This window comes from Juglans microcarpa x Juglans regia, chromosome 5S (genome assembly GCF_004785595.1).
Source record: "Juglans microcarpa x Juglans regia isolate MS1-56 chromosome 5S, Jm3101_v1.0, whole genome shotgun sequence".
In the NCBI taxonomy this organism is placed as follows: Eukaryota; Viridiplantae; Streptophyta; class Magnoliopsida; order Fagales; family Juglandaceae; genus Juglans; species Juglans microcarpa x Juglans regia.
The window spans coordinates 23,768,869-23,792,945 of record NC_054603.1 but is presented as its reverse complement, the minus strand read 5'-3'; the positions used below and the strand labels follow the sequence as shown (position 1 = coordinate 23,792,945).

The following is a 24,077-nucleotide window of genomic DNA, read 5'->3' as shown; positions in this document are numbered from 1 at the left end:
TGCGTATAATTTGCTGACGTGGTGTATTTTATTGGCGGTTGTTAAAGCCCCCGGAACAGATGACCATTCCGAAGGGGTTCTGTACATAATAATGACCTCAAGTTAGACATCCATCAAAATGAAAGCTTGACCAATAAAAATAAACATTTTATAAAATGGGTACGATAATATTACATTTCCAATTATAAACACTCAAACCGAATCACAAAAGAGACGGACAATTATACGCTGAGTTTAAAGCATGGAACACAAACAATGAAGAGAAATTGCCGGGTGGAGTCCAAACGCATCAATGGTTACCTCGTACATTTATACAGTAAGGAGACGGATGAGCAGCTAAGCACCCTTGTTGCTATTCCACGGCTTGATCACGGCTACAACAATGATTGCAACAATGATAAGAAGGATGATAATTGCAATGCACATCCATTTCCTGGAGTTCTTCTGAAGCGACTTGGCCTTTTGAAGGGCAGTATTCCCTTGATTCACATGATCTACCGCACTTGAAACCTAGAAAGAGGAGAGTGAAGATACATTGTTCAAGGGGTTATCTACCCAAACAAGGCTACTAAGGGATTGATAGTCTACGTTATTTCATTCAATTATTGCCTAAAAATGTCTACTCTTAGAAGAAATTCAGAAGCTCAACCTTCAAGAGCGCAGTTCAATTACCTGTGATTCTATGTTGTTGAGCATGTCCCCCTGTGCATCCACCAACACCGCCATATCCAAAAATATCTGAAATAGACATGGGATTTAATCAAAATACCATCCAAATATCTCTCTCTCTCTCCCTCTCTCTCTCTCTCTCTAGACACATGCACACTCCTAGCATTCCTCCATTCGATTCATTTGTCTGTCGCATATTCAATATAAATAGACATGTTAAAAGGAATAGAATGCAATAAATCATTTTTGGTTTACATGTTCGTGTGTTTGCATAAAAGCAAGTATGAAAACAAAATGAATATGTTTTTTATAACTAAAACAAAATGAATATTTTCAAGCAAAAATAGCGGCTCGTGTCCAAGACTTGCAATCTGTATTAAGTTCACATTGCCCAAGCATCAAACCCCTGCTGATATAATGTTCCTTAAGTTATCCATGGTCAGGATCTTCCCTTAGGCTGTTGAAACAGAGAAAGCCACACTCAGGGGGGCCTTAGTCCGCCAAATACTCCTCCAAGGGAAGGAGTTACTATCCCAAAGTATAAGGAACGTGTAGAACGACCGAATCATTAACTTCCTTTCTTGAAAAAGGCCCAAAGAATCTTATCTATACCTCCAAAGCATACTCTAGTAGGTCAAGAGATTGAAGAACTCCGTGAAGGCATTAATCTCCTAGTCCTGAGCCACTTTAGAAAAGCTAATATTCCACTGAGGGGAGCCACTGGATAACTAACTAGATCAGCCATTAAGTTTGTTGTGCACATTGCTATACACCACTGGGAAAGCTTCCATGGGGGCTCTATCACCACACCAAAAGTCATGCTACAATCAAGTCCCAAAGCCATCACACGCATCAAGTCTGTTATAAGTAGAAAATATCCGCCAATATATATTTTTTTTTTTCCCATATTTCCACCCCATGGGGGCCACGTTCCACATTAGAAAACCATCACCCCAAGCACAACCAAATTTAGAATCCACTAGGACTTTCCAAAAGGTCTCCCTCTCACATTGGTGACACCAAAGCTACCTCTCTAGTGGAGCCTGATTGAACAAAAGCAAGTTGCAAACTCCTGATCAACCCTCAAAATTTGAAGAGCACACCTCGGCTCAATTTACTAGGTGTAATTTCAACTATTCAACAAACCCACTCCATAAAAGTCTCCCGTTGCTCCACAATTTGGTTGGCCATGCTATTAGGAAGCGGGAATAGGACAAGAAATATCAGAAATGATGCTCTTAATCAAATTGATCCTACAGTTACATCCTCGTCCAACTAGCCAATCAGTGCTCAATCTTCTCAATCACTCCATCCCAAAGGAAGGTTAAGATATTTCATAGGCAAAGAGAATACCTTGCACTCCAATATGCTAGCTAGACTATCCAGATTAGAAACATTACCCACAGGAACCAACTCTAACTTAACCAAATTCACTTTCAACCCGAAAAGAGCTTGAAAGTATTAAAAAGGAGCCCTCAAAGAGCAGAGGTTGTCCAGGTTCACTCCTAAATATACAGGTATCATTAGCAAACAAAAGGGAGGAAATGATAAGCACACCTTCATCAATAGTAGCTGAAAACATTTTATTGAAAGCCTCTATGACAAGTTGAAAGAAGATTGAGAAGTGTTAAAAAAAGATGACAACTCTTAAGACCAGGACAAAAGCTCTCAATCTATTATAGTGCAGAGTTCATCGCCAAAAAAACCCATGAAAGGAAGCAAGGCCTCAGCCTCTACAATATGACTTTTGATGCCAAAACATGAATTAACTAGAGACCTTTAGTACTTACAAAAAAAACTAAAGATCTTTAGCCCTATTGTTATGATCATTTTCCAACTGACCACTAAAGGCTTTCAAGTATTGACACTTTGATACATTAAGGGCATTCCTACATGTGCATTAATAGCCCTGAACTCCTAAAACCTTCCTTTTCAATGAGTGTATATGAACTTCTCTTCCTCTTCCAATGGCGCTGTCTGGCTGGCACTTCCCTAACAAGACTATATAACTGCTTTTCCCATCATGTTGGACCCTCAATGACACTTTGGCAAAATGATCAAACATAGCTAATGAGCCATTTGACTAAACTCGGCCTTTTGTTTTTTTTATGTCGGGGGAACCACCCCACGGCAAAGCCCATAGGACTCACCCATGGAACCTAAACCCCCGGGGAGACTAGTACAGCAACTCACGCCATGGCCTCCCACTTAAATCGCAGTTTGAGCACCAGGGGGAATCGAACCTGTGACATGGGGCTCAAGCACACAAGTTCGCCCTTATCACTTGGGCTACCAACGGGTGGGTAAACTAAACTCGGCCTTGCATTAGCATAAGCCAAACTAATCATCAAATAAACTGTTTATATTTGATGAACTGTTTATACATGTCGAGAAACCCATGAAGCAAAATTCAGAAAGCAGATTGCTATTTAGGTTAAAAAGTCTTCCCATTTAACTGTATAAGCATTGAAAATAGGGAGAAGCTATCAGGAAAGTCCAGAAATCTAGGTTGCATAGATGCATTGTACTATAAACTAACATCTTGATGCACATCAATGCAACCAACCAATAATAGTACCTGCTGTAAATCAAGAAGCTTCCTCTCTACTTCTCTAACCGCATCATGGCGCTCGTGAATTTCTGCCACAGTGGCCATTATCTGCAAATACAACCAAAGAATACAAAATGAGGTGAGCAATTTGAACAAATGACTTTTATCTTCACGTAAATGTTGATGTAGTGACCCCTGACCCAGAACATCTTGAAACCCCCTGCAACACCCCGACTATCCATACCTATAATTGGTAAATTTAGAGTTCCCATTTTTGGAAGGTGCCCAATTAGGAAACCTTCCCATTTTGGAAAGCTACAATTTATGTGCATAATGTGTTCTTAAGCCTAAAAATAGTGGACTCAAGGATTTGATAAATAGGGTTAGAACTTGGTTTTCAAGGTGCACGGGATCAAGCTCATATTTTTATTGCGCATAGAATTGAATTTTCACAAATGACCTAGTAAGCCTCAATCATGGTAAGGAATCATGTATTTTAAAAGAAAGGATTTTGGCCACGCAGTCAGAATTTTGGCTAAAAGGGAGGAGAAGAAACATTAAATTCAAGGAAGGAAATGTGGTTTAGTTTTATCAAGTTTTTCAGATCATAATAAAGCATGAATTCTCGGGTTGATTCAGGGTAAAGTATAGGTTTTAGAGGGATTGAATTTATACGAATATTTAATTTTTTTTGTCAAAAAGATTAATAGGCCTTCTTATTTAATATGTTAGTTTGCTCTGTCACTATTTCGTCATTTGGAGGTCATTGAGATAGGTTTTCTATTTTTCACAGAAATGGGGTCTCAGATATGTTTCTCTAGAAATTATGGGTTTAATGTTACGCCCAAGTTACGTTTTAATTTTTCTAAAAAAAACAACATGATCCGAAATTCTAATTTTCAGTTATGTTCTACTGAATTGCATCATTGTTTTTTTTTTTTTTTTTTTTTTTTTTATATATATAAGTAAAAATCTATATGCGTATCATTGTTAAAATTTCAGCTTTATGTAAATTGAGACTCCAGTCTGCCAAATTTACCCTAAAATCTAGAAAAGTAATTTTGGTTTTTGTTTTGCCAAAATATTTGTATGTTGAATATGAGTCTAGAATAAATTTCATGGTTTTTTAATAAGTTTTCAATAGGTTTTCAACATCATGATTTGTGGGTATGGTATGGAACATAGCAAAATTCACAGAAACCAGGGCTCAAATGTGTTAAGGTTTTGAGCTTGCAAATGAGAGTGAATTCAAGCAATTTCTAGATTCTACAGTTACGTCCCTGAGTTAAGAAAACTTTAGGACTGATGTTACATGACTTGGGAGTTATAATGAATTAGAACTGATTTTACCCCATTAGGATATAAACTTTAGTACTGATTTTACTTGACTTGGAGGTACGAATGCTATGGGTAGATGTAAAAGCCACACTGAAGGAGGTTAAGAAGGATTAACCAGTTAGGATGCTTACATACAGCCTGATGCAGTACCTACCCCCTGTGGCCAACTGTTAGGATGGTGCACAACCTTGCACACAAGGATTAATATATGTGGACCACTACGAATGTAAACTTTAAAGATTAATGTCTTATGATGTGTGCATAATGCTTAAATGTATTGAAGTGTGATTTAGTATGAAACCTGATTAAAAACATTTTACTCTATGATGTACTATTTACTGAGTATTCGAATCATTTTTATTTTTACGTTTTATATGTCCCAGGTGATCATGATGGGGATAAGTTGGCAGGCCAAAACCAGCTAGTAGTTGCGACCATGACTTAGTCAACCATATAATAAGTTTTTCACACAGTTTGCTAGGATTTGGTTGATGTTGACATGGTGACACTGAGTATATTTATTTAGTTTCAGTTTATTTGATTTTGGTGCATTCAATATTATACTTTAATAGAATTTTCAGTTATGTTTTAAGGTAAGAAATTTTTGGATTTTTATATCTAGTGGTATGACATGACATTCTTAACCCTATGAGGTGTTAAAAAAAAAAAAAGAAAAAAAAAAGAATTAAAAAAAAAAAAAGGATAATCTAAAGAGATTTTCTGGTCCAGCCTAGCGTTTCAAGGGTGGAATGTAGGTTAGCCGAAATTGTTTCTAAAAATTATAGCATCTTAAGTAGTTCATGAGAATATTATTGTCAAATTTGAACTAAAAAAAGGGAAATGACAAACCTGTCCTCGCCCTTGTTCCTGTATTGCCTTTTGGAAAATTTGTTCGCTATCTCCAGTGTCAATTAATCTCTCAATTGTCTGCGCATTGTTCACATAATCAGAACAATATCTTGAAAGTTACGTATTTACTCAGAAATTTTAAGAATGGAACAAACTTTACCTCTTCATCAGCTCTTGTGCCAGTTACTAACAAACATGATTCCAGATGATTCAAACAGGTTAACTCCTTTTCATGAAAAATCTAGCAAATCATACTGCAGATATATACTCAGTGATCAGTAACAAATGTCCAAACCTGTAAAGACACGCCTCTCAACAATTTCTCGATATTCTTGGTGGATGACTTCCCGTAGAGTCTGCAAAAATTTAACAAATTGTAGATGACACAAGAACAAATGAGAAAAATGAGATACTATCATCCAAATACTAAGAAAATATTCATCTGACCACCAACCTGAAATTCAGCCATCTTGTCCTTTAACTTCTTTTTCAAGGAACTGCAACAAAATATCACAGACAAGTAGTTATATTTGGTTGACTCAGTGAATAAAATCCATTGATATATATGGAAATATTTCAAAGGTGGCGATAAATAGATCTGATTCCATGAGTAAATCATTGAGGATTTAAACAATCAGGGAATTTAAACAATCAGTAAGTTCTCCTTGCAGGACAAAGGCAGGTTCAGAAACCTCAGAAGAGGACACTCGTTTAGAAAAAAAAAACTTTGCAAAGAATCATGCAGACATTTCCAATGGTACGATAAATCAACCGAACAAACGAAAAACAGCATAGCAAACAGGTCAACAATGTATAATACTTATATACCAACCGCATTATACTTAATTGACAATTGCAATTATTTATTAATTAATAAATTATAATGTAGAAAGTATATCTTTAATTTGTCCATATAGAGCAACAACTTAAGGCATGTGGTAATCATGTTTTTAAGTATATTCATTGACAAAATTTATAAGCATTATATTTTTACTCATAAAAAAAAAGTATATTCATTGACAAAAACTTATGTACAAGTATGAAGACCGATAAAAAGAATGTTGCCCATGAAAAATAAATTGAAGAGAATTTAAACAATCAGTGAATTTTCCATTGACTTCTACAAATTGCAAATTCTATTATTTATATGATCTATAGGTTGTCCATATCAGGTTCAATCTAGTGATTTCAAAACACTTTCTCCCCTATCTCCCTTGCATCCTAACTGCAGAAAGTAAAATCAATATTTATCAAATTGACTGATCTAACTCTCATAATCTTCTTGTAACGGTTTCTTCTATTGATTCCTTAAAAGAAAAAAAAAATTATTTCCTGAAGAAAACTAAAGATTTTAACAAAAACATAAACCATCCACAAAAGAACAGGCAAAACCTACATTGCCTCACAGAAAGAATAGAAACTTGTATTGAAATTCAGATTGAAATCCCAGTAGGAAAAGGCATTCCAACATCACGCATTGTTAAAGTGGGTGACCTTCAAGGGCTGGTTTATTTCTGACCCATTCCAGTCTCGGCAGGGACGAGAGTAGGATAGCCATATGAGATGAGGCTGCTTCAGCTCAAGAGAAAGAGAGGCCCTGAGTCTGCTCTGATTCAAACCGGCCGAGTGGATTGTCAAACCGGCAACTCAGCTTCTCAAGCCAAGATTGTATCTTGGGCCGGCACTGTGCACAGTAAGTCTATCAATCCCAAACCCAATTCCAATTTTGAATATCAAAAGGGTACTAGGGAGACATCTTCTGATCATGAGCATGTGCCTTTTGATGAGGGCTTATGTCAGAGTGGATCAAAAAGGGTCATGCATCAAAACCCAGCAACTTGTCTAGGTCGGGATGTTAACAGGGCCAATTTGGTGACTGGGCTCACACTCTGTTTCCTACTCAGCCTTGGCCTGCTCAGGCTGGCTCGTCTCAACCTAAACCTAGGGCCATGCCTCTCTTTTCTGGTAGGTGCAAGCAATAAAAGGAATATCATTTCAATAATATCATTCCAATCAGTAAAGGAATAATTTGTCCCTTAGCTAGGTGCGGCTCTTTCTAGCAATCAATCAATCTGCTTATCACTTCAAAATAAGTCATGTCCTGCTAAGAGTGGAGCTCTTTTGGGGGTGGACTACACGAGTCCTATGAAAGATAGCCAAGGACTATATAATAGCACTTAAATATAAGAATAGAAACTTGTATTGTTTATCTGTGGAGACTTCACAGACCCCCAAGAGTAACCTACTAATTAGATGGTTTCCACAACCTTTGGGTGCTATATGGTTTCAAGACTTGGACAAAGCATAATACATTGACAAACAGAGAGCAAATTACATATAATCTGTCTCTAGCATGCATGTTTTGAAGCAAATTATTGATATGATCTCATACTAACACAACTCGTTTTTCCTTTTTGAAAATTCTCATCACAGCATAACTCAAAAACATAAAAAAAAAAAAAAAAAAAAAAAAAAAAACAAAAAAAGGTAAAAAGGGAGGGTAAGTATAACTAACATAGTTGTTGCCGTTCTAGTTCGGTCTACAGCTGTTCCTTTTCCACACCCAGGCTTCTGCCTATTTGCTAAATTCTGGACCACAGAGAAAAGAGGAGGTATGAGAGGAACTTTGCATGAGAAACCAAATTACCACAAAAAATTGAGAAGCAGCAAAAAGGACTGACCTCTTTGTCAAGTTCTTCCACTTTTGACTTAATGTATCGGGAAACTTTTCCAACTTCATCAATATCTTTCTCCATTCGCTGCTTGATTGCTGGAGATAATGACAGGATCCATCACAATTATTGATTAAATATAAGGCTCTTTTGCCTTAGCGAATTGGAGATTGCATAAAAATGAGCAAAAAGTAGCTAAGACAAGTAACTTCAAGTATATATGAGTCCTTGGGCTATGCCTACTCTCATTCATAAAATTTCTTCTGTATTGATAAAAAATATATATGAATCCTCCATCAATTGGAATATATATGTTTACAGGATCTAGAACAATATGCAGTTATACTATAAGTTCTTTACAGTCTCACTGTTATATCTAATGCCATAAGAAAACATTAAAGCAATAATTTCAGATTTCGTTAAGAACTAAGAATCACTATCTTCATATAATGTTCTTTACCATCCAAATAGAACCGAATATATCAATCATTTGGTTCTACTAATTAATGCAAAACGTAAAAGATTCTCATCCATATAGTTTTGTAGATCTATTGAATGAGATGAATCGCTAAATTATCCTACCAAAATATGAGAAACAATGATTTTTTTTTTTTTCCCTGATGTCAGAGAACCTCTCCAAGGCTCCCTTCGGACCCACCCCTGCAGAGTAAACTCCGGTCCCGTGCACCGCACCCTCGAAAGTTTCTCTACATGAAACTGGTTAAACACTGGCCATATGATCTAATTTGATCATATCTGGTGTTACAATGTATTTTTATCCAATATACTTTCTGAATCATTTATTATTCTAGTTATTTCTTCACATACATTGTCCCCCTCAAACATTGGATTCTAAGTTTGGGTTGAACTTCAACTAGACCTATGGGCCAGATTTGTCTTCACTGGATTGAGATTCTATGATTTAATTTTTATATAATGTCCTTGTTTGATTATTGAATTTTGGGCTCTTCATTTTACATGGTAGTGAGTGGATTATGATAGTGGGCTTGCTGTCCAGTCCACTGGACAGCTTGCGGAGTCAACTCCGTGCCCAATTTAATTTAGAATAGTTGACTTTTAGATATGGAATGTTTTCCCCACACAATAGTCGTGCTTTTGTGCATATCATAGTGCCGCTAACAGCCATAAGCTTCAAAGAATTTTTTTATTGAAATAGGGATGGTATTATGTGGTTTTATTACCGAAATAGGACTTGGGACAGATTAGGAAGTTTTCCCAAACTGCGGGCAGCAGAATTTCGAGTTTTCTGAGCTTATTAGGGAAGTTTGACCGATCTGGGAGCCGGAACCTGGAAATTTCCCTTTATATGAGGGTTTCAAGATCGTAGGATTAAATTAGTAAAATATTCCTTTTATGGCAGAGGTGGTTTTCAAGCCGTCACAGCAGTGTTAGTCTGGGAGAGACCCTATACGTTTTAGGAAAGTTGTTAAACAAAATCAAGGAGGAACCTTCCTAGAATTATGCTGAAAATCCAATATTCTGTTAAAGACCCAACAGAATCATAACATATTCTTCTCCCACCAGAGCTGCCGCCCATCAGCTTTAATTCCCGTTAAAATTTCAAGATTTCCTCCTAACTTCAAATCTGTGTCTCCTCTATCAAAATCATGGGATTATTTGACTCTCTTTAATGCAAATCAAGGCTGCCCACCTGTGCCAGAGAAACTCGAGTATATTTCTAATAAAATTCCCAAATAAGGTGCTGCCAGGATTATACCAGCAGTCCCTATGCTCATATGTCAACCCTTAGGTCCAGAAACCCTAAAGTTCTTTTCTACCCAAGTGAAACCCAAGCTGCCACCCTATAGATGAGCCCTAGCTGCCTTTTAAGCCCATCAACCTACAAGGCAGCAAGCAATAGAGAAACCACATGCCCTAACTGTGTTACCCGGTAGCCAAGAACGACCCCTACACCTTGATTCTCATAAGTCACCAAGAGAAGAGACCACAGCCCCTCCTCCATTGTGCTGCCTCTCTCTTCATGTCTACACAGATTTCTGCTGCAAACCATTCACTGCCACCCTAGCTAAATTGCATCCCCACGATCACTTAGAACCTATTGTAGGCTGCTTGAAACTTGCACAAAGTACAGCCAAGTCTCATCAACTTTGCCACTGTGAAAGCAGCTCCAAGTGAGTTCCCTACTCTCTCTATATGTGCTTCGAATCATGTGCTGCCATCCTACAGCCCTCTTCCTTGAGTTCTTTCTACCAAAACCAAGAGATGGAATCTCCTAAACTCTGCTGCAATATAGGCTAGGATTTCTCTTCCATACATCAAAACTTCATATCCTAGCGTTAGAAAATCTCCTATGGTATATTATGGGAGTTTGACATAGAACTCACATCTTACTGACCTGCAGGGCAAAGCTACTGTTGAAGCAGCCAAGGATTTCCTATAACTCAACCTTGGGTTGGAAAAGGTTAGAAAACCACCCAACTTCTAGAAGCACTAAGAATATAGGTTGCTGCCAGCAACCTAGACAGAACCTAGAACCCTACCCCTACCAAGTATTTCACGTAAAAGGGCTTAGAAACATGCATAACAGACTCCTATACATGCTAGTATGACGTCACAGGCAAGACACACACAAAACGCATGCTTTCAGGAGCCAAACAGCATTCCAGCAACATCATACAGCTAGTAGAATCTATGATGTTTGAAATGTCTAGAGTAAGGGATACAATGCAGATGCATGCATACCACCCACTCACAACATGTAAAATGTTTTACGTATGATTTGTACATCAAAAACCAGATTTTTCTAAAAGGTAGACTTTTCAGGATATAGAGCATGAGCATGAACAAACATTCATTAATGCATATTTGACATGTCAAGTTTGATTAATTCACAAACACAGCAGCTAGTGTCTAGGAAGGAAAATGTTATTAAATCGTGTGCATATCCAAAACATATCATGCAAACTTATTCGAAACATTTATCAGAACTCTCTCCAAAGTTTTAAAATGGGTTGCTGTTAACAACCGCAAATGACTCTAGAAGTCAAAGTTGAGCATGTTAGCATTTGTTTTACCAAAAGTTCATGAATTCCTTAAAATACATCCAAAAGGGGTTGCTGTCAGCAACCTTTATGTGTGCTGTAATTATTTTGTTTTGCATGAAAAAGTGTTGTTTAACTATGCAATGTACTGCCATGTTCAGCCCCCTTTCATTAATCTTCCTTGAATTATGATAATGTTGCTTGTGGATGCAAATTATGATATATTGAGCAGTCCTTTGTCTAGAATGGATGCCGTGTCATGAAAATCACTCTTATGCATGTTATGCTTATTGATTGTCATAAATGGATGCATGTCAAGATAACCATGCTTATGTTAATATGCCATGTTTAGTGCTAATGCCATGCATATGAATATGACATTTCATGAACATCCTGAAGTTATAAAAAAAAAATGAACATCACTATGAAATCACCACTTGTATCAAAATTTTAAGCTAATGGGAAAAGATAGATTTTTTATCATTTATATTATATCTTAACACTCACTCTCACGTGTGGATCACAATATCCCTTAATAATTGGGCCCAACACTTGGAATATTTAATTAAATTGGTATAGTATGGAGTTAGGGTACGGACTCAAAACCTTTACTTTGGTATCATGTGAAATCACCACTTGTCCCAAAAGCTTAACTTGATGGGATGGGAAGTGGTAGATTTTAGTTATTTATATTATATCTTAACAATCATGAAGTCAACATTTTCACATGCACCATGATAAGATAAGAAGAAGCCACATGAACAATAAGAAAGCTTTGATGCTTGGCCTTACGTCAATGGTGAATGTGCAAGCTATATATCTAAGCGTGGTCAACCATATGTGATGATGGCCACGATGCAAGTGAAAGACAAATTAACAAGTCATCAATGAAGCCAGATTAGATGCATAGAGTCAATCATTCACTCATCCATGTCACGTGAATTGCCATGATTACTTCTTAAATTCCGGATATTTCACAGTTGAATGGTCCACATGGTAAATATAAGTCTAATTAGGCATGAATGTCTCCAAGGTTATGCTATGCTTACAGTATAATGTATTGCTTACTAATTCTTCGACTGACTTTTTTTATGTTTAAATGTCCCAGGTGATGATGATGTGGACACTGAGCAGGAGGGCAAGGAGTACATTTTACTTTACCAAAATCTTGGACCTTACAAATAAGTGTTATTGCCTGGACCAGTTTCTATTTTACGTCGTTATATTATTATGTTCAGTTTTATAAAACATTTTCATGTCAAGCTATTTTATGATTTAATAAGATGATAAAATTTTTGGCGTTGGATCTCTTACTGAGTGCAAGTTATGTATGGATGTTACATACTTGCAATACTCATAACTAGTTTAATCAAAATCATTAATACTGCACAGTAAGAATCATACATAAGATCATAAAAATATGAGCGTTTTGTCAAGTGAATTCAAGAAAAACAAAAGTATATTAGTGTGGGCTTGCACATTCCAAAACAAAAGTATCCAAAAATAGTTTATTCCAAGCCTAAATGTCACTAGGTAACAGCAATGTTCCAATCAAATGTGACATGATGAAAAAGTCTTGTACAAATCTTGCTTAATAGAATCTATAGCAGTCACTAAGAAGCGTACTCAAGCATGTTTCCTGAATTTGAGCTTTTGGCCTACACACAAAGTCTTATTAAGAAATAAATTCTCTTTTGGTTTTCTTGATTATATTTAAAAGACAAAATGCATCAAGCCATAGAGTACACACTAATGTTGGCACTGCATGAGAAAGAATGGAGACATTCCAATCCCCCAAAATATATCAATTGTTTGGTGTCACAGAAAAATAAGTTGAACACAAAATGGGAAATTTGCAGTGTAATTGTGATCATAAGGGGGACAGTGTTAGATTAGAAACTAAATCCATGCAGTCATAATTTATATATATATATACACACACACACACACACATAATTGTGGATATAAAATCAGGATAATATCTATATAGGGTAGACAACAATGCATATGTCAACTAATCAACACAGTTACCTTGACCATGATTGGCTAATACAATAATAGCTATTATAACCATGAAATCATAAACCATTTTGTACTCCTGTCAGTAAAAAAGTGAAGCATCTATGCTAGTCAAGGTAAACAGAGCATATTCTTTTCCTTTACATGATAAAGAATAAGAGAGCACTTGAAGATGCTAAAGGACTGCGGCTATACTATATGAGATACGTCCAATTGCCTTTAACATAACCAGAACTAGGTCTGGGTGGCGGGCACCCAGGATCCGGCCCACCTGTCTAATCTGCCCAGCCTGCAAGGGTACTGGTGGAACTCTTGGCAGGTGGGCAGATCGTCTAAGAAATAACAGATGAAAGGGTGAAAAAGTGTTGGAAAAAAATCCACCTGTAAAACTCCTGCCCACCCGCCTATATAGCCTACCCATCAAAACATTAAGGGGTTGTTTGGGAGATGGGATAGTCATCTCATCTTATATCATCTCATTTCCTTCCGAAACATCACTCAAACACAAACAATCTAAAATCTTCAACTTTTTCATCTAACCATTACCTAATCATTACAACTTTTCCAAACTTCCAAACAAAACACATAAAACAATTCAATTTTTTCAAATCCCAAAACAAAAATTATATTAAAAAACTAATATTCTAACAATATTTTAACTTTATAATATTTTTATTCAACTTTTTCTCTCTCATTTCCCAAAACCCCATAAAACATCATAACTCAAATTATTTCACTACCATTCACAAACCATTTAACTATTATTCACAGATTTCTCATCTCATCTCATTCCCCAAGCATCCCTAATTTACCTTAGTTTTCTCCTCTTTCTTTCACCTGTCTGCTTCTTTCTCCCTCCGTCCCTCTCTCAACCATGATGTGTACCAAAGATTATGACTTAAGGAATACAGCTACATCCATGGTCCAGCCACACCAATCCTCCACACCTCGCGGTCCAATCATCCAAGTAATACTCTCTCTTTGTTTGGTTGTGAACTTGCGATTTTGTAAATTCTCTATATTTGTGTTTGATTGGTTGATGTGAGTTTGTGATTGGTCATTAGCGTTTGCATAGTAGGTTTTGGTTTGTGAACCTGTCGGGCGAGTTCAGCCCCTCAAATATCCTCCCATAGGACAAGTATGGGAGGATTCACAATGGTTGAGGGGTAATACAGGCCCCAGCCCCAACGGTCTGGGGGATTGATATTTTGATCATGTTTTAATTCCTTCTCCCATAATGTGCCTTCCACAGTGCAAACTCGATTCTAATTTTGCAGTTACAAACTTCTGGTTCTTGTCTTGCATTCTATTATGATGTGTTAAGTTCATCTAAGCATAAACTTGTTTCTAGCTTTTTAAAGTTTAAGGTTTACAAACTTCCACACTAAAGTTTAATGTTTTACTAAAATATTATTTATATATAAAAAAAAGATTTAGGGCTCATTTGGACACTTAAAATATCACATAATATCTATGAACAGTAGTGAAATTATTTGTGAATAATAGTGAAATGGTTTGAATTAAGATGTTTTTATTGGATTTTGGGAAATGAGAGAGAAAAGTTGAATAAAAATATTATAAAGTTAAAAAACTTGTTTGAATATAATTTTTTAATAATATTTTTTTTGAAATTTGAAAAAGTAGTATTGTTTGTTTTTTATAATAAAAGTTATATTGTTTTTTGTGTTTTGTTTAGGAGTTTGGAAAAGTTGTAATGATTAGGTAATGATTAGATAAAAATGTTGAAGATTTAAAATTGAAAATTGTTTGCGTTTGAGTGATATTTGGGAAGGAAATATATGAGAATACTTGTGTTCTCAAACTAGCCCTTACTCAGGAGATTGCATGATTTGTGCTTTAGAGGTTGTTTGGGAAACCAAACTCATCTCATCTCATAATTTCTCATAATTTCCTTCCCAAACATCACTCAAGACAAACATTTTTCAATTTCAAATTTTCAACTTTCTCATCTAATCGTTACCTAATCATTATAACTTTCCCAAACTCCCAAACAAAACAACATTTTTAAATTTCAAAACAAAAATAATATTAAAACAATAATTTAACTTTATAATATTTTTATTCATTTGTTTCTCTCTCATTTCCCAAAACCCAATAAAACATCTTAACTCAAATCATTTCACTACTATTCACATAATTATCATCCCATCTCATTCCTCAAGCATCCCCTTAACTAAAAAACCAATCAATTTATCTTGTTAACCAACATGAAACAATATATTTTATGATATATACCATTTCCTTCTCTTTTTTTCTTTTTTCCTTTTTATTTTTTCAGGAGATACACAACACAGTGCCACATGATATTGAACCATCACAATGCCCATGGCCCACCACTTACCACTCCATCCAAGGGCACAAACCATTGGCAACAAAATTCTATTCAAGGAATGGTAATGTGCTTTTATAACATCAACATTCAAAGCCTGAAACATGCCATGCACATGAGAACAATATGTGTAGTTGACATTACAAGGCCCCCCCAACACCCATACTCTAATTTCTATTGCATAGGCAGCTTTTTACATGTAAATCTCCATCATTTCTTAAAAAGCATTATTGATCTATGTATTCAGCACAACAATGAGAAAAAAGAGATCAAATCTGGTTCAAACCCTCTCAAACACTACATTAACATTTTACTTTTACTTTGGGAAAATTAACATTGAGAAATAGGATAGATTAAAGCAGAGTGCACCTACACATGAAACTTGCAAACTTTGTATAAAAATTAACAGAAATGAAATATGTAGAGGTTACCTTTCATGGCAGGAACCTTAGTCACAACCTTGGACTCTTCGTGCGCATCCTGCATGCAAGATTTCAAAGAATTTTATCAAATACTCTAGATCAAGCAAGAAACCAGCTCCAAATGCAGCAGTCTCTAATCATCTGTACTCATCCGATATCAAAACTCTAGCTGACTCTAATTCTCTCAGTACTGACTAGCATAACATTATCATGCACTAGAAGGGCAATTCATGATTTTTCGCATTAGGCTGAGATAAACTGCATACAATTTTCTGCTGTGTAGATTGAAAAATCACAACAGGCTTACTTGCTTTTGATGGACCTTTATGTTTTCTGGCAGGCTGGATAAATTTTCTTCTCAAAAGAGAGTAGCTGCGCTATTTATACTACAGCAAATCAGTTTCCATTGCTGGTTTCACCATATTACGGGCCTATACTTGGATCTTTTCACAAATTCAGTTATACTCCAACCTACCACTTCATCATTTTCCTTATCCGTATTTTCACATCCTTGGACGACACCACACCTTAGAATCCATTTGTTTGAAAGGAAAATGTATGTTTTCAGTATGAGAAAAGTATTAATTCAGCCAGAACAATCCTCACTCTAATGACCCACACCTTCCACAGCAAGAAAGATTCAGAAAACGATTTTATATGCTCGAATGGCAAAACCTTCAGCCACAACAAGAAGTTACTGAGAACAATTGGTTTGGAGATCTTGGCTCATTTCCAAACATTTAGGGTCGTTACCCATTGCTCACATCCTTAACAAATTCGTCATATTGTTTTCCAGCAAATTGAGAGATCTTGCTGTTGGAACCCATGTCCATCCCAAGTATTATCAGGAGTTCCAATTCAAATGCTATTATATGCAGTGCTCTTGTTGATGCATACTAAATGTGGCAAAATTCATGGCACTCAGCAATTGTTTCATGAAATGCCTCAGAAAAATGCGGTCACTAATTATTCCTTGATTTCGGGTTATTTGCATTTTAAATGCCGAGGAATTTTAATTCATTCATTTTTGGAAGTGTTACAAGAGGTATAACTCCAACACAATTCAGTCTCGACTGCGACAGGGAATTTGTTCCAATTGGCAGCCGAAGGGCTTGGAACTCAGGGTCACCATCTCAGTTCAAAGTAGGGTTTTGCAGTAAAATTGTTGAGAAGATTGATTGATATGGTCAAAGTACTAGAGCGTGGATGATTCCAGGCAGATTTTCGATAAAATGCTGAATCAAAATGTTATGATAAAGAGTTCCATGGTTGTTGGTTAATGCACAGATTCAAGAACCTGATGGGGAGATAGTGCTAGCAAAACAAATTGTGTTTGGATCTCAAATCGAATTATGCGAGTATAATTGTTTGCTAGGTAAATTTTCTAGTCCAAGTTACTTGGATCACTGCCATCAAATTCATTACCATATAATGCAGCACCGTTTGGAGTCTAACACGGACTATAGGAACTACTAAAAATAATAAAATTTGTTAGATTGCTCATCAGTGGTGGCTGACTTGCATGGTTCTATCATTAGTTTTCATCAGTGGTGGCTGACTTTGCTTGTTTCTATTAATTAGTTTGTTATGATCTTATTACAAATTCTTATTGATTTTTCAATTTTATTATTTTATTTTGCACGATTATTTCTTGGAAAATACACCAAACACCTAAAAACAATAGCATTTTCGAGAAAAACATATTCAAACATTATGTCAAAAAACCTTTTAGGTCAAAAGAAATGAATCTTTGGTGTCAAAAAAAAAAAAAAAAAAAAAAAAGAAGAGAAAGAAAAAATCCACAATAACAAAGGCAGACCAGCATATAACAAGCAAAAGATTCAGCATAATCAAATGAATATAAACTTTGACATGTTAAGAGAGGTCAAAGTAACCCCTGGTTAAGTCTAATATTGCATTTACAAAACCACTCTAACGAGAATCAGTTTTCAGATTGTCAAGCATCACTATAATGTTTTTTTTTTTTATAAGTAAAAATATTGTATATATCAAAAGGAGAAACCAAGTACACTGAATGTATACAAGAAAATACCTTGCCCAAAATGACCCAACAAGCCCCTAATGACCCAAAAAGCCTATAAAAAAACCAACCCAAAGTACATCAAACCCGACCCCAATCCTTGTTTCCTGTAGAACTAAAACTCTACCCGAACACCAACCCCAACACCTCGATTCCCGTCTTCACAATACCCTCCCTTTAGACTTCCCTCTAGTTGAACTACCACCCTTAGCGTCGTAGTTGATTGTCGAAAAGAGACATTGTAACTCCCTGCTTTTCTTGAAGCTTGATTTGGTTTCAAGTGTGCGGCTTGCCCCGATCGCAGTAATTAGTTCGTTAAATTGGTCTTCACATCCTCCATGTGAAATTCCCACGAACTGCTAAATCTCGTTAACTTTAGGCAGAATCCAATCCGCTATTGGAGGAAGAGAGACCAGGGGAGCCACAATATCCCCATCAACCTGCACTCCCGACTCTAGACATTCCTCTACACAAAGCACCAACGCCAAACCCATTCGTTCTCCAGTAACTCCATTGGTTCTCTCCAATGGTACCGGGGTCCCCATTGGAGATTCTGGGGTGACAACAAGTCCCTTCACCTCTGGGGTGATAGCAGATCCTACATCTCCTTCAGACCTCAGCAGTACACCTTTTTCCTTCAACTCTGACGAGGGAGCCATAGTTTCTTCAAGGACCAAGGGTGTAATACCGACTATCAATCTATCCTGTATTACACGAGGCGAATGACATTCCATTACTAATGTCTCTACACCAATACCCGATGTAGACCCCACTTCAAATAACCCAGATTTCCTTTTGACCCGCTATACTCTCCTGGATCTGGTTATAGGGACAGGGCCGAATCCGATCTTCCGTTTTCCTTTTTCTAAGTTTAAAGGATTCGGGCCTATCATGTTTCTTACCACCCTGTTGCCTCCAGCTGAAAGCCGATCTATTTTCGTAGACAAGAAAGTTATCGCTATCTTCAACTCGACAAGTTGGGTTTCCATCTCCTTTAGAGAATTGTGCATCTCGACAAGCTGGTCTTGAGGCGTGATTGGCAGACCCCCCCCCCCAACACTCTGAACCCCTGAAGCATGTCCCGTCTTTAGAGCTGCCGCATAGGATTGTCTCACCACCGAGGATGTACTTGGGTCTTTCTCCATGTTCTCCCTCCCTACCACACCACCTTGTCCTTCCAAGCTGTCACTCCCTCTCTTGCCGAAGGAAAAATGACGCAGCACCTCCCCCATCCTTCTCCAACCACTACCCCCCTCTTCAGGAATGAAAATAAAATTCCTCCTCCCCCCACCACCATACTCCTCCACCGCCATATAACGTCCGCGAGCATTCGAGCAGCGATGTGCTGTGAAACTGCGTCGACCTTCCCGGATAGTGGAGAAAAAATCTTGTTTCTTATCCTTAGTACACGCTTCTATGGCCTTGGCCAGCCACTGCACTGTTGTCGAACCCAGAACCAACTTAGATATCACCCTTCGACTCCTTTCAGTAATGGCCAACATGTTCCCCTCCTTTACCAGTGTAAAGGATTTAGATTCTATGGCCAACTCCATAGAAGAACCCATACTGACCCACTTCCCTTCTTCAACAACCATTCATCATCTCAGAGAAACCAAATCAGAAATCTGTTGGGAGCTGCAAGCACTGCGAAGTCGTGGACTCCAGGTTGTGCTCACTGTAGGCACTGCAAAGTTGTTTCCAGCTGCAAATCGTGCTCACAGAAGATGCTAGAGCACTCGCCGGAGCCTTCAAGGTAGACGGCACGACCAACGGAGCCTTCAGGAGGATCGCCGGAGTACTCTGAGAGGCAATACAACAATATCTAAGAGGCCGGAGATTGAACCGATGCCGGACGGCCCTCAGCGAAGTCGCTGAGGTCCGTCGGCTTTATCTGTACCGACGGTGCGGTGTGTCTCGCCGGCAAAGGGTGGGTGGCGGTAGATCTGGTTCCTTAGGGTTTTCGCGCTTCGTATTGTTTTCTCTCTCCTCTGGACCGACACCAGACGGCCCTCAAGGAAGTCGCCAAGGCCCGTCGGCTTTGTCTGTGACGACGGTGAGAGGTCACTCGCCGGCAAGGGTGGTGGCGGCTTCCTTAGGGTTTTACGTACAAGAGAGTTTTCCTTATGTAAGGAGAGTTTTCTACGAAGTTTTTCTCACAGTCCTTTAATAGACATAGAGAGGAAGTGACCCACATTGATGGACTATGGTTATTCTGGAGCTAAAACCCTCTCCCGCCCTCCTACTCATTCTCTCTTCCTTCTTCCCTCTAGGGGTGCCTCATCCTGTTTGATCCTCGTACAGTTATACATGTGATGAGACACATACTTTTCTACTCTAAATGCTATCTTTGAGATTTTATTCATAGCGCAGAATTGACTCAGAGAGATGCAGGTTATCCAAATCTATTGAAGTATAGAAGTTCAAAACATGGTTGGCTGAACTCTTAAGGCAGGCCGGCAAGCGAACATCATAATATTGGCCAGTTAGGGATGCAAAACAAATATGTAAATTTTTTACCTGCAGCTTTTTGAGTAGCTTATCCAGCTTCCCATATTGTTTCTCAATCTCTGTAACCTGGGATCCAAGATATAATATGATAATCTTACACATAAAATATGAGTTTATTGAGGCTCATAAACTAAACTATTATAAGATAAACAGATGAAAAAAAGGAAATGTAACGAGAAAAAGAAGATAATGATGATGATCATTTTTCTTGCCCAGGAAGATTAGACAACCAAAAAAGCTAGCTAAAGCACCTGTTTAAAGAAATTCTCCAGGCCCAATTCTCCTGAGTTCATAGGAGCTTGTATTCCAAGCTCTACATCTCCACCTCTATAACCTTGACCCCGAGGGATCTCAAATGAGTCCTGCAACATCAATATATATAATTCAATGCTTCTAACTTGAGTTGGGTACTTAAATATCTTTTTACCATTTGGATCTATCCAAAGGCAACACATAAACATGATCTAGACTAGAAAAGAATTATAAAAACAATAATAATTTTATTTATATATAGGCATATAAACTCGTGTTTTTTAGCCACATACATTTATTAGACTCTCAAGAAAATTATGATCCATAAAAAGTACTTGAAGCATCTATTAAACTCATACACTTAGCCGTCCAAGTAAAATAGTTACTTGATCACAATGCTGAAAGGATTCAACCATTTTGCCCTATAGAACATTTTTATTTAAATGATTACAAATTTTCTTATTAGATATGGATGAATATTTATAAGATACAAAGTCTAATCACAATAAACATCCTGGAGGACTCTTTAGAGATCACAGAAAGTGGATCTAGCAAGGGAACAGCCAATATTCCAAAAGCCTACCACTGGAACTTGAGCTGAAAAGTAAATACTTCTCCAAAAAAATCTTGGGATATTTATATGATGATGGCCCCACTCTCCTACTTTCAGAGATTGGCAGTCATGGAAATAATTAATTTCTACCCACATGTTATGCTAGTCCCACCCTCATACCGTTTGAGTTGTACATAGTGGAATAACCCATGTTGACCCAATTGGACACTGAATAGGTATGCCAACTGAACCAGAAATAGGCACACTTACTACCTGATGACGCCCCAGAGACCAATATGGACTCTAGTTTTTTTCATGAAATCCTTTTGAACATATTAACATTACAGCTAACAAGTGATCATTTAACAACTATCAATTCTAACAATGCCATTCATACTTAAATTTCCCAAAAACCTGCCTAGAATACAGCTTCTTTAACCAATAAAAAAAAAAAAAAACTCACAGACCATATAAGATCCCAATAGAAACTTTATTTCCAATACCCTAGTGACTATTGTGAAACTAAGTAATGAGAGGATAAATGAAGGAAACTGTGACCACGATTTGAGTTTTATACGCTTTGATGAATAGCAGCATGAACAATCCAATATATATATATATATATATATATATATATATATATATTGATATGGTAAACACTAAAACAATAATGACCAATCCAATATTACGATCAACTAGCACCAATAATACAGGAAACTGAAATCAAGGTATGAAAACTAAACAGAAACAGCGTCTACATCTATTTCTCTAAAAATGAAGTTAGTTCACTAATTTATGAGCAAATGAGAGTGACAAACAACAAAGATGATATTTCACTTCAAGCTTATAGGGAAATAAAATTCAGTAGTCTTCAATTACACAATTAAAGAGACTGCTAACTTTTTATACTTTTTGCTTTTTTACCTTTTTTCTGTTGAAAATATTTGCAAATGAAGTACATATCAGTACCAAATTTTGGCTACGAATTCAAAAATACTTTTGAATCCTTTGGTTTTTAAATCTTCAAGTGCCACTAAGTGGACCAACAATAACATACACATAGAGTTTATACTGAAGATACTTGAAAACATAAACAAACTAAAACTTTGGTATAAAAATTAATTGAATTTCTAAATTCGATGGATTTCAATGAAATTACAAGCTGGTTATTAATATCTTCAAATCTTTCTCCCCTTCCCCCCTCAAATTACAATGCTCCATTTCGCTGCCGAGACAAAGTTAGAGGAGAAATGTAAAACTTTGACCTCTAGATTTTCAATTTGAAGGGCCCTAGGAAACTAAGATATTCACATAACTAAGCTTAATAGAACTAATTAGCTTAGTTACGTAATGTGATACCCCATACTGAATGATAAGGGTATGTGGTATATGGGATCCCGCATTACTTGATGATGACAAGTTCTTGCTCTTTATAATGGTTTCAATGGGTCTCCAATTGTATCATTGACTAGTCCTTTTGGAGTATGAACCCAGATGTGGCTTGCCCTTTCCTTGGAGGGGTCACAAATGGTATCAGAGTCTATCTCAACCAAAAATGTGAGACTCAAGTTGTGCTACCTACGTAGAGGGCATCCGGAATTTAAGGTGGGGAGATTGTGATACCACATATTGAATGATAAAGGTAGGTGGTGTATAGGATCTCAAATTGCTTGGAGCCTGCCATCGGGGAATCTAAAGGAGAGAGATTGTGATACCCCATACTGAATGATAAGGGTAGGAGGTCTATGGGATCCCACGCTGCTTGAAAATGAAAAATTTTTGCTCTTTATAATGGTTCAAATGAGCTCTAATTATATCATTGACTAGTCCTTTCAGAGTACAAACCCAGATATGACTTGGGTCTACCTTGGGGCGTTACAGGTAAATAATTTTCTTCTTTTACTGCGATTCAGGGTAAAAAAATATTAAACTAATAAATTTTTAAAATTTTTATTAAGTTTTCACTAACCAAGACATTTGTTTTTTTTTTTTTTTTTTTTATCCGTTACTAACCAAGAAAATTATAGAGTTCCAACATTTCCAAACTCCACTCTCCAGATTTATCACCACTATTTATATCTGTAATACTTCGAGTTACTCTATGAGGCTCATCATAATACCAACAAAACAACAAGATCCATGATATCTTCACAAAATGATTCAAACACATTGAAGAAATTATAGTAATACTCATCAATGGAAAAGAAAGTAGAATTTCAGAGCCTAGCTTCATGTTGCCTTAGCCACGGTGTGACCCAAAAAGCTCATTTTAATCTAAATTCAGTGAAATTATATTTTCTCAGTATACAAAGTACTCACAAAATCCACAAATCCAAAATGTTTTAGATTTTCCATACCTTTCTAACCAATCAAACACAAAATTTAACCTTAAATCTCCAATTAAAATAATCAAATCCATCAATTCAAACACGATCCAGTAAAATCAACACAGCTATCGTAATCAATGTCAAGATGAAGACAAAACCGTAACAAAAAACTCCCAAACACGCCCAAACAAACAAACCGAAACAGAAACGCATAGATTCTATTAAAAAAATAACAAAATAAATTAAAGAAAAACATTACCGTTAATAGGTCATTCATTGTCGAAGGGGAGCTGAGCAATTCAAAACTAAACCAATAAAAATACGAAAAAAATTAACGATAATAGTTGGAGCTGGTTAAGGTTACGACCTGGTTTTAAACATTTAAAAAACCAGGTCTCCAGGGTTTCACACAGAGAGAGAGAGAGAGAGAGAATGTGCTTTATGTATTTGAAATTTGCCCAACAGCCAGGAAGGAGACAGATCAGTGACAGGCCGTGAAGACA

At 36.8% G+C, this 24,077-nt stretch overlaps 1 protein-coding gene across 1 annotated transcript; it reads right to left on the bottom strand.

Moving 5' to 3' along the window:
- Positions 1–132: 132 nt before the first annotated feature.
- On the bottom strand, positions 133–24,077 carry LOC121266991 (syntaxin-132-like). Its single transcript, XM_041170870.1, has 13 exons — positions 23,834–24,077; positions 20,694–20,804; positions 20,452–20,508; positions 15,903–15,951; positions 8,089–8,177; positions 7,923–7,996; positions 5,862–5,904; positions 5,703–5,763; positions 5,568–5,593; positions 5,408–5,485; positions 3,248–3,328; positions 673–738; positions 133–510 (listed from the first exon to the last, which is right to left on the bottom strand). The coding sequence occupies exons 1-13, from the start codon at positions 23,849–23,851 to the stop codon at positions 337–339; spliced, it is 927 nt and encodes a 308-aa protein (XP_041026804.1). The 5' UTR covers positions 23,852–24,077; the 3' UTR covers positions 133–336.